The sequence below is a fragment of the Balearica regulorum genome, chromosome 3, assembly GCF_011004875.1.
Source record: "Balearica regulorum gibbericeps isolate bBalReg1 chromosome 3, bBalReg1.pri, whole genome shotgun sequence".
Taxonomy (NCBI): Eukaryota; Metazoa; Chordata; class Aves; order Gruiformes; family Gruidae; genus Balearica; species Balearica regulorum.
The window spans coordinates 96,339,041-96,350,820 of NC_046186.1; the positions used below are offsets into that span (position 1 = coordinate 96,339,041).

Genomic DNA, 11,780 nt, shown 5'->3' on the forward strand with positions numbered 1-11,780 from the left:
GCTAATGCAGGGCCATTTGGCAAGCGGCAATTTGGCCTGACACAGCATTGCCGTGAAACGACTGCTTGTCCAATTCTGCAATCCAAGCCCTGTTATGCTGATCGGCTACATTTGATTTTTTTGGTCGCCTACATCTGTAGCCGCTAGCTTCTGAACATGCAAAACAAGCTGTGGTGATTATTCCCTGGCTGCAGGGGAAAAATGCACTACAGACCCTCTGTCTCTTCACAGGCTTCTGGGCATACAGCTTGCATTGCTAAAGAAAGCAGAATTGTCCTGTTGTGGCTCATCCGCACGGGTTTCCCAGGGAGCGCAAAAAGCTGCTGATTTGGGCCCAGCATCTATTTTTAATTTATAGAAAAGGCTGCAAGAATGCAGGGTAAGTGCTCTTCCATTGTATTCTAAAAATGAAGTAAGCTGATCTAAATCCATCTCTAAATTCCTGTGAGGAGGACTGTTCAAAGGCAGTATGAATTATACATTGAAAAAGCCCGAGGTTTGTGAATTACGATTTTTTTTTTTTTTTGACAAAACTTTCCTTCTGGCATATTTAAGGACTATGCAGCTGCTTACAGGTCTGAAAAGCTTTTCTGTATAGAGAGAAATAACTAGCTGGAAGATGGAGCCTAGTAAGATGGATTTTAGAGCATTAGAGACAAGGACAGAATATTCCTTTAATTATACATAAAATTGCCTTTAAGTGAACAGAATTTATCCCGGTCTTAATGCGGGGTTAAATACTGTCCAAATCCTGCATCTTGCCATGTGTTGATGCTAAACTATTTTCCTAGATAGTCTCAACACAACACTCCCTCTCTCCTCTCCATCACCACAGGAACTTTAACTTGCTGGCTTCTTCATGGTTTTCTAAAAGTAGAAGTCCCTGAACTTTCTCTATAAGACTTATTTTAGTGTCTGTAACAACAGAACATGGATTCAACTGACTGGAAGCAGTATCGGTGAGCACAGTTTCTCTTAAACGCCTTATACCAGTTGCTTATCCACTATGGAGCTCCTAAGAAGTGGCAAACTGCCTGCTGCGGGCAGGCGCTTTCGCTCCTTACCCATGAGAAATCACCAGGCTGTGGGGCGGTCCCATGCCGGTTTCTCTCTCACCATCAGTGACCTTATGAACAGCACTCTTCCCACACAGGATTTCCACTTTTTCCAAGAAAGGAATTCACCCCAGTTTTGGTGACTGCAGCCATGAACAATCAGGATTTTCCATTCCTTCATATATGGGCAATCAAAGGAAAAAAATAAAATTCACTCTGGCACAGGGGGATCTGGTTGGATCCTCTGCAGAACCTGCTCTTAGGAAAGACGGGTTCTTTCACTTTGTCTTTAAAGAAGCATATGACCATCAATAAATCTGTTCTCTCACAGAAAACAGACTATGGATCAGAGATGGTTTAATATAGTTCTCTGTATCATATCAGACACGTCTTTTCATTTAGTAACTGTATAAATCCTACCCAGGCAAGAAAGACTGATCAGTTAGGTGTCCCGTTCCTTTCTGGTTTTTACAAATAAAGCACGTTCTTGAGTCCAGTGTTGAGCAACAGCTTTGTAAGATAGAAGACTAAGCCTTCACGCTAGCTCCTCAAGATTAATTCCCATTAATTCACGCAACTCCTCGGAAGATGAAGTGCCAAGTACCGGTGCCATCATGTCCACATTGAATAAACGCATCAGGTTGAAAGGGTTTCTGGAATTAAAAGAGCTCCTAAGAGTCTTCTGCGCCTCATTTTATGTCAAGTCCCGATTTGTCAGGGCTAACAGCTTCCATTGAAGAATGTGGTAAAACACTCAACGATTTCACAGCAGTAGATGTTAAGGCAGTTGAAAAACTGCCCACCGTTTTTCTTTCTTAAGTGAGGAATATGTAAGCCATCTCACTGCCCACGGGTGGGCTATCTGTTGGTCCTAACTAAAGATGCAGCCCAGGTCACGCCTGGCATCCATCCCTTACTGACTCCGCCATTGGAAATCAGACCAACAAGAGCATTAAGTCCTACAGATGATCTTTTAGCATTCATGGCTACATCCAATTTAGAGTGCAAGCTGCCCGAGGCACTTTCAGTCTGTGTTTTATTCATCTGAAGCAATAAGCTCACCTAGGATGCTGATCGATGTTCCTTTGCTCCGGAGAATAACGCTGCCACCTGCATTTTTATACACACACCAGCGAGTGCTGGCCATCGCAAAGAATTACTGCACACGTACCACAACGTGGATGCAGCACAGAGCAGGATCAAAACAGACTAAGGACAGTAGCCACTAACGCGTCAAATGACACAACTTCTTCAGAACTGCTGGAAGTGTCATGTGGCCTTCAGACACATTTTTCTGAACGCAAATCATCCAGTCGCCAGTCCAAACCAATAGACTGCTTATAAAACCACAGAACAGAGCAGCAAAAAGATACAACTCCTCTCTGCCCTCAGTTTGCTTTTTTTTCTAATTAGAGGAAGGGCAATTTTGTTAGAAATGTAACTGCTAATTTGGAGATTTAAAAAAAAAGTCCTGAAGCTCTGTCCCAAAGCATCCATTTTAGTAATGTTCATTTTTATAATTCGCACTAAAACTGCAGGATTTGGAATCAGTGTGCTTTCTATTATTTCTTAAAGCCTAGGTTCCTGGAGTCTCATGATCATATAAAGAAAAACCACATCCTTTTCACCTTTAAATGAAAGATAAATTTCTAGTCTCCCACAGACACAGAGAAAACTTGAATACATGAGACCCAAAAGCTTGAAGAAAACCCAAATCCAGCAAGGGGCAAAAGAAAAAGTCTCAAGCTGTTTTGATTTCCTACGTTTTTTAGGTAGTGCTGTCTGCGGATAGGAATAGCTGACTCATCATTTTGAATGCCTGGGACTGACAAAACCTCGGTATTGCTGAAGTAAGTCTTACGTCCACTTTGCCCATGTGTTCTCAATAAAGGAACAGGAACAAAGCTTCCCGAAATCAGCACTAGGGTGCCTGCTAACACACAGCTTTGGATCAGACCCTAGCACACATTGTAAGTCCTTCTGCATTGCAGGTCTGCGCTACAGAGGCAGTACTCTAGTCTAAATTATATTTGGTTTGTTCTAAGATGTAGTTTGGAGGATGAATCAGAAGTTAGGCTATAAATGAAAAATAGTGCATTTTTTATACTTTTCGTATTTACCAAAATATAAAAGAGCTCTTTGCAAAGGCGACAGATTTCAATCAAGAAGTCTGACTATGGACCTGCCAAAAATTCCCAGGGTCTCCTACATTCTCTATCAGAAAAGCTCAGCCAGCTCACGCCACCTTACCCAGTCGTCCCATTCCCTCACTCTTGCCTCCCGCGGTACAGCTGTACAGTACACGACACTGAAATAAGTGCGGGTGCACACCCCATCTTAAAATGAAGTTGGAAAGTAACAGGATATGCAGTAACATTGTGCTGGAAGAGCAGAAATTATTGCTTGTATTCAGTGTTGCCTTTTTAGCTGGTGATGTTTGGATCGCATTGAAAGATGTCACTGTACCTTGAAGAAATTATAAGTGAGTAAAATTCGCAGAGAACCCTGTCACAAACTAAAGGATATCTACTGACTCTTAACCCTGGAGAAAGGGATTTTACTTGACCACATAATCAATGTTTAGCAAGAGTCTCTCTAGGTCAACAGTCTTCATAAAAACGTGCTTTTAACATATCAAAAATCAAAGTTTCAGAGAACCTCTCAAACTTGGCTTGCTTTGGGTTCTTTACTTTGGTCTGCCATTAACTTACTGTTAATTTGGCAAAGACAGTCCGGATCTACATTTTCAAACCTATCCCTTACATTTGATTTTAACATAACTCAGTGCTGCTATTCAGAAATGCCGTGGGGCTTTTGACACTCCGAAAATGATGCATAACTGTCTGGAGTTTGCCACATCTATTTAGTGCATGCTTTTGGGAACTCAGAGCAGCATCTCCCATCCTGAGAGTCCCCATCTGGTGGCAACAATACTTACCTACCTTTCTAGAAAAGGTAGGACGCTATCAAAGCGTGAGTCACAGCTCACAAAGAGGTGTTTGAATGTAAGCTTCGCACTGGGATTATTGTTGTTGGAAGGCCATTTTTAAAAGCGAATTTGAAGGTACAAGTCCCTTTCCTGTTAAAGGGAAAGCCTGTCTTTGCTTAAACACCTGTCTAGAGAACTCTCAACATAAGAGATTGTAAGCTCAGGCACTTCGACCTCCTTCTTTTGTGTTGAAAAACTTAAATTTCAAAGGGAGAATCTAGGCATGGTTTTATTTTATCTGCATACATTCAGTTGTTGCTGCACAGCCATTAAATCTACGTGGCTGGCAACGTCCTGAAGCACAGAGCAGCATCAGTGGAGGCTGAGCTATTCATAGGCCAGCACGCTGGCCGGGAGTGAGCTCACAGCGTCACCCGGGTGTGAGCTCACAGCTTCTCAGCGCTAGCTGCCAGCTCAGCTGGGACAATGTAAAGGGAGTAAGGGAGAACACATGTTGGAGGAGGGAGGTGGGGGGGACGGACAGAAAGGAGACAGGATGTTAATTGCTACCATTTCATTTTTAGATCTGCCAACATCACGTTACAGGTTCGGTGTTTACAGCTCTACAGTAAAGGGTGGCAGGCTTTGCATTGTGAGAGACTGTGCTTGCACGTTCCAGGCTTGCATTTGGTGCTATGGCTGCATGGTAGGTGCAACTCAGAAGGAGTAATGTGGTCTGAGGAGGGACAGTTCTAGTTCAGAACAGGCCAGCCAAAATCACCAGCAGCTGCCTCTCCTTTCAGGAGGATACTGAAGTGGGACCTGCTAGACCAGGGCTACCTACCAAAGCCGAGACAAATAGCCAGCAAGGAGTATAAAGATTACTGCTATTTCTTTTTTTATTTATAGCAACCACCACAAGTTTGGTGACCATCTATTTTAATAACCACACCTCCACCCCTCTCTTTCCCACAGGCACATTCACAGTTATAACCATTTGTTTTTACACCTGGCCTTAACACAGGCACTGATCTTGCTAATATTTGAATGAGCTTTACGCACTTCAGCAGCCCAACCAACTTTTATATAAAACTGCTTTTAACATCAGGGCCTCCATTACAACCAAAAAAAATCAGTGTATCTGAGCGACGATGGCTGCGGCTGCAACCAGAGTAGCAATTGGTATCTGAACTGAGAGGAACCAAGAAGCGGCTTGTTCTGCTCTAGGGCTTAGCATGTTTTGTGGCTGCTGTCCTGGGGACAGTTGAGACGGCACCGAGAGCTTCACTGTATCAGACGTACAGCTAGCCCTACACGTATTAGGGCCTTTAAGGCAGAGAAATAAAAGTGGAAAGCCAAAGAACACAGTTTACCTCAGCTCTTATCCAATGAGGCCACGCTAGTATCGCAACAGTAAGTGATGCTGAGGGATATAAATGTTATTACCAGGCACTGCACCATTGTAAGATTCACTCTGCTCCTGCTGTACCCTGCTCTGCGCTGCCCAGAGGCTGGCGTGGTGCCATACCTGCACCAGCCAGCCATGCCCTGCCTCAGCATCTCTCTTCCCACTCTGCTCCTGCATCCCCCTCATCCTCCCTCCAGGTCCTGACAGTCCTTCACAGCAAAGACACAGGAACAGAGCACGGCTTCCACCAGTATGCGGTCAGCACGTACTGGAGGAAAGGGACACCATGAATGAAAACCCCACAGCAAAAGGGACTGAGAGGAGGATGGACCCCAACTGCCATTTTAAGCAGCAGACTTCAATATGGAGAGAAATCCCCAAGAGGTAACTCCTGGGTGTCCTCCCACTTACCCTGATCATTTGGGATGTGGCAAGGGCACACGCAGCACACCTCTTCGTTAGTGCTTACAGACATTCCTCCAAAAGTTTTAGTATCATGAGAGCTGGCAGTATTATTTTTGGTATTGTTGCAGATCAAAATGGTAATCACTTGTCACTAGTTCAAAGCACTCCAACAGGGGGAAGCTAACAGATCCCTGCTGAAGCCGCCGTTCTCTGCCCAGGCTGATTTTGCTACATGCCTCTGCTCAATGAAGAGCAGTACTGACACACAGTTAGTCTCCCAAAGCAAGAGAGGCTATTGCAAAGCCAAAGGCACCCAAGCATCAGTATCACTAGCACCTCACGTTTAAACTTCAGTGCACTGATGCTCCGAGCTCCAGGCGATGTAGGCAGGTTCCACAGTTCTCTTCTTCTCGGGGAAACCAGGACCCACTCCAGGCCCACCCAGGCTCAGCACACAGCTATGTGCAGCAGCAAGGCTAAATGGAGCTGCTGGCTCCACCTCTGGGAGGAATTGCTGGAGGAATGTCCTCTCGAACACCATCAGCACCGAATTCCCACCCGCCACCCTGGCATGGGAGCCTTCCTCCACAGCTGCAAACCCAAACGGGCTCCAAGAGCCTCCACTGCCCAGCAGCTGTACTGGCTATTTTCTGCTGAACCAGGGCCTCGGTATTTTCAGCCAGAGAAAAGCCTGCGCCTGAATTCACACACGGACAAAGGGGGGAAGGTCTGTCTGCGTATGAACTGAAGTTTGTGAACTGCTAGTGGTATTTTTCCCTGCTATATGTAACACAGAAAAAACAGGATTTTAATACATTTATTCTCAACCTGCTTTAAAGTCGCAAAGATGTGAGGCATTATGTCATCGGTATAGTTACTACACGTGATCCTGTGTGTGTTGTTAAGAAGCGAGCTTGAAATGAGTTCTGGATGCCATGAACTCAAAAGCTTGCAACTCCTCTGCCAAAGAGAAGTCTGTCACAAGTTGCTAAATACATCACCGCGCAAGTTGAAGAGACCCATTGGCTGGTAAGTCAGTATTGCAGGGCGATGAGCCTGCTGTGCACCAGCTAGAAATCAAAAGGTCTTTAATGCCTCCTCTGCTATGGGCTTCCTGCATGCATTTAGAGTAGGTCACTGTCTGAATCTCCATATACCCCCTCCCCCCTCTTCCCCCAAAATGAGATCTACAGATTGTACCTACGTACTCTGTCCAGAGCTGGGAGTATAAACACGCTGAAGATTATGCACTGCTTAGATACCACAGCGATCACGCACTGCCAAGTTTTGATAAAATGATACTATCAGGCCAGTACATTACAGTAAAACTATTTGGGGGTGACAGAATTAGAAATAAAAGCATTGATGTATGCTGGCACAGAAATCCCGACTTTGAGCAGCAAAGAATCCAAGCCATACAGAAGTCTGTGCAAGCAGCAGGCACATACCAGATGCAGCACAGTGTTTCTTCAACACAGGGAAGGCACCATCCACTGATGCCGTTTCTGCTCTTTATATATTTAGGCTTTAAAGTAAGCTTTCTGTTATCGCATAGCTCTGGGAAGGCAGGCTTGTCAGCACGCTCTCTGATGAAGCAGCTGAAAGAATGAAATTGCTAGACTGGCAACACAGACTCCCCATGAGCATCTCCTTAGTTGTGCTGGATGTTGGGATGGGGCTCCCGTGGGCAGCCCCAGATGTCCACCAGTTCCCCAAATAACCTGAAGTGGGATGGGGATAATGGTGAAGATTTTATTAGCGCCACCAGTCTAACTAAAGGGGGAGTTTTGCCAAGACCAGATATATTTGTAAAGGTAGCCTCATTAAAACACCCTAAGTGAGGTGAGGCTCCTCTGAATTAGGCCAGCAAGATCTGGTCCTGGGTACATCAGAAACTGATCCGTAATTCCAACTTAACATTTCAGCTTCTCAGAATTAGTGGCGGGGTGGGGGGAAAGCTTACCTCAACTTTTTACACATCTGGATATACAATTTCACACTGAAAAGGGTTTTTTTTTAGTATAACAGGAATACTGTCGCTTGCTGTTTGCTGCAAACTGGCCACTTTACTCTTCTAGCTTTTGAGGAGGCCAAAGGTCACTCGGTTTTGTACTCAGCACATTCAGGCAGAGTGGGATACCACAAAACCACTTTAGTTAAGGTTACACAGAGCTAACAACACACGCTCCCATTAATAGCAACAAGCCAGCACAAGCAGTTTGAGTCGGTATCCACAAATAAGCTATGCATATGTGCAGTAGTGCTAGGGTCGCTTTCACATTTTCCGATGCTCATTATAAAAAAAGCAAAAAATAGTAGCATATTAACCAAATGCCTTATATTTCTGAGCACTAGATCCTCATTTTGTAACCTACTTAAGCAATATTTTATAAGCTGTGTTTTGAACCAATTACTACTGAAAACCAGGACTGTGACAGTAATAAGAAATGCACTTAGTTGGCATAAATTTGACTAGTTTGTGTTTACATCAGTGAGATGACAATCATGAAGTCAGCCTTTTTGGGACAGTCTCACCCTTCAGGTATCAGCTTTCTGGAAATGGGGCTGTTTCCTATAATTCTCATGGAATTCATTTTATTACTGTTTCCAAGCCTAATAAAGATATAAAAGACCGGTTCAGTGCTGCTTCCCTTACTTAAGGCTATATGCAGATCTGAAAAGGTACCCTAATTCAGGCAGCAGTTGGTCAATAAAGTATAGGAATAACACGGTTAAAAATATGGCTTCAGACTACGCAAGTCCAGTGAGATTATCTTACTAGTTGCTCTGTACAACAAGGAAGCATGTCTGAGGTCATGTGAGACCAGAACACATGCTCACATTGCAAGAAGAAGTTTTAATATAAGGAATACACAACTTTACAAAAACCCATGCAGCATTTCCATATATGCTCCGTATCTCCTTGGGAGTCAGATGCCTGCACCTCCCGGGGTCAGGCCCTTCACAAACTTGTTCTGTTTCACTAAGGCATCTCCAGCAAGTGGGCAGTGCTTTAACCCGGAGACCGCGCTCGGCCCGCAGCTGGTGCCGCGCGAGTTAAGCTGACCAAGAAGTGACTTGAGTAACGGAGCGCTTTAGTAGCCGCTACATCAGTGACCCGTCCAAACATCCAGCATTTTACCCATCCATAAAGTTACCTAAGATACACGCTGACATAGCATCTTTCACAACAGGCTGTGATAATCTTAACCAAATGAATCACTCGAATTGTCTGGGATAGCAGAAGAAAACCAGGATATCTCAAAGGCAGTGCCTGAGAATTACATTTTATTATTTCCCACCTTGAAGTTGAACAACTCCTTCTAGCTACTGAAGAGCTGTTCAGCACAAACAAGGCAAGCTGCGGCAGTCTGGGTCTCTATCCGACCTGACTCTTTTGAGGCAGCAAGTTCCCTCCGTGCTAAGCGAGGCGCATTTCCCCCACCTGAAGGCCGCCGGGGGGTCGGCGCTCCGGGGCGGGGAGGGGGCTTTGACCCGGGGCGCTGCCCGGCCGGGAGCGCTGCCCCGCAAGGGCTGACCCAGCCCGGGCCGGCCACGCCGCCTCCCCCCCGCGCCGGGCGATGCGGTGGCGACCCGGCCGCAGCTCCCCCGGACCCGGCCACGCACCGCTAAAAATAAAGCCCGTCTCCGCCAGCCTGCCCTCAGGAATAAGGCTTGGATCGATGGTTTTCTTTTAAAGCCGGTTTTTATCAATCGCCCCCCTCGGCCTCCGCCAACCCGCCTCTGAATCACCCAGCCCGGACCGCAGCCCTGCAAATAACTTCAGCGCCGGGAGCGCCGCGGGGACGGGGAGGGGGACGCGGTCGGTGTCGGGGCGGGGGGGGGTCGCGGGCAGCGCTCGGCACTCACCTGGCCGGCGGTGTCGTACAGCCCCAGCAGGTACTGCTTGCCCCCGACGGTAACGCTGACTGCGAGGGGGGAGAAACACAGCGGGTGAAGCGGGGCAAACCCCGGCCGAAACAGATCCCCTCCCGCCCGCCCCCGGCAGGGTAAGGCCGGGGACAGAGGGAGGGCGGCTGCCACCGCCGGTGGCCGGGCCCCCGCCCGCTCACCTGCGTAGTGGTCGAAGACGGTGGGCACGTACTCCTCGGGGAAGGCGTCGTTGGCGTAGCTCATCAGCAGGCACGTCTTGCCCACGGCGCCGTCCCCCACCACCACGCACTTCAGCATGACCGCCGCGCTGCCATGGGCCATGGCCGGAGCCCGCCCTCATGGCCCCGCGGGCGCGCCCCGCCGCGCCGGGCCCCCCGGCATCGCCGCCGCCGCCGCCGCTCAGCGGGCGCCCCCGCCGGCCCCCGCCGGGCGCGGCCCCCCCGCCATCCGCCGCCGCGCTGGGCCCGGCGGGAGCCGCCTTCCCCCGGCCGCGGCCGCGCCGCGCAGGGGAAGCGCCCGCCGCAGCCCGCCCGGGCGCGGGGCCGGGCGGAGGCGGGGAGCGGCCCCCCCGCGGGGCGGGGAGTGGCGCCCCACGCGTGGGCTGGCGGCGGGGCGAGGCGGCCGGGTGGCCGCCGGGGCTGCAGGGCTGGAGCCGGCGTGCGTGAGCGGCTGCTCGCCCCGGCCCCGCTGTCCGCACACGCATGCACAGCAACACCCGGCTCTGCCCGGGGAGCAGCCACGCTCCGCAAGTTACTGGGGCGCGGCGGGCAGCTCCTGCCCCGCGAAAGCCCCGGGGGCTCATTAATTCTCCTGTGCTGACACCGTCCCCGTCCCCCCACCATCGCCCTCCACGTAGAAAGGAAACTTCGGTCGCATCCTCTGGCATTAGCCCGTAACTGAGTCGCTAAGTATGAAAATAATCATCGGGACAACAAAGGATACTTTTCTGCACTGAGTTTATTGTCTTCGGGTCTGAAATTCAGGAGTGGGCACGTATTTAAGACGTGTGTGGTTTAAACAGTCCTGAGTACCCATTTGAAAGGCTGAAGGACCAGAGGACAAGAACTAAAGAGAGGAGCTACTGCATGAAAAATGAGTGGAATTATGCTCCCACTCATGTCAATGGCAAAAATCCCACCATTCAGCAACACTAGGGTCTCACCCTAACAACCTGTTTCCAACTTCACATTTTCAAACGGGGTGAAATAAACTTACAAGTCAGACAGAAACCAATTGCCTTTTCTAGCCTGTATTTTTTTTTTTTTCAGATTTATGCTATAAGCCCTATCCAATTATGACAAAAGATACAACAGCGCAAACCACGAGGAGTCCTCTGTGTTGTCTGGTTTGTGTTTCTATTTGATCTGACATGCTTGAGGGAGAAAATAAATGCAAATCCCACGTTGCACAAAGCTTACCTGAATATTCCATAAAACATGTTTTCAAATCAGGGCAAAATAGAAAAGTTACTACTTGGCAAGTATTTCAGCTTAGTCAATCAAACTTTCACACCTTCAGACCACGGGGGGTAAAAGCAGGACATCCAAGACTGCTCTGCTGTGATCTCTTCCCGATTCATCCAGACAGCATCAACCCAAACCCATGAGCAGGCAGAGGCTGCCCTGGTGTTGCACCGGGAGGTATTTCCTCAGCCCTTTGGAAAATGCCAGCTGTAAAAGCAAGCTGGATTTACCAAGGAGGCAGCTGGCAGCCAGCGCAGGGCTCGGTGCACAGGTCTCCCAGAGAGCGACTTTGCCTAATGAGCAGGTACGTCCCACAGAAGCAGCTATTCCGGGACGGGTTTTGGGACTAAGTCTGGGGAAACTGCTTTCCAGTGATCTGACTCACGCTGCCTGAGGTTGGAGGTTCCCAGGTGCCCATGAGGGAGTTGAAACCATGCGAATACTCAGCGGCTCAGGTGACACCCACTTCCTTTTTGCTGTACTCGCCAATGTGTATGTTCAGGAGCACCCAACACCTGCATCCCTGGGCGACAGCACCCCAGGCCGCCGCCTGCACAATCAACGGGAAGCGTACTTCCTCCGGTCTGCTGCTTGCTTAATTGCTAGTGTTGTTTCTCAAATCCTGT

At 48.4% G+C, this 11,780-nt stretch overlaps 1 protein-coding gene across 1 annotated transcript in view; it reads right to left on the reverse strand.

Moving 5' to 3' along the window:
- The window catches only part of RHOQ (ras homolog family member Q), a 25,238-nt gene extending 15,102 nt beyond the window's left edge, over window positions 1-10,136 (reverse strand). Inside the window, exons 1-2 of the mRNA XM_075749080.1 lie at window positions 9,871-10,136; window positions 9,668-9,726 (exon numbers count right to left, since the gene is read on the reverse strand). Of these exons, the coding sequence (XP_075605195.1) occupies window positions 9,668-9,726; window positions 9,871-10,012 (201 nt within the window). The 5' untranslated portion in view covers window positions 10,013-10,136. The remainder of the gene's footprint in view (window positions 1-9,667; window positions 9,727-9,870) is intronic.
- Window positions 10,137-11,780: the final 1,644 nt, after the last annotated feature.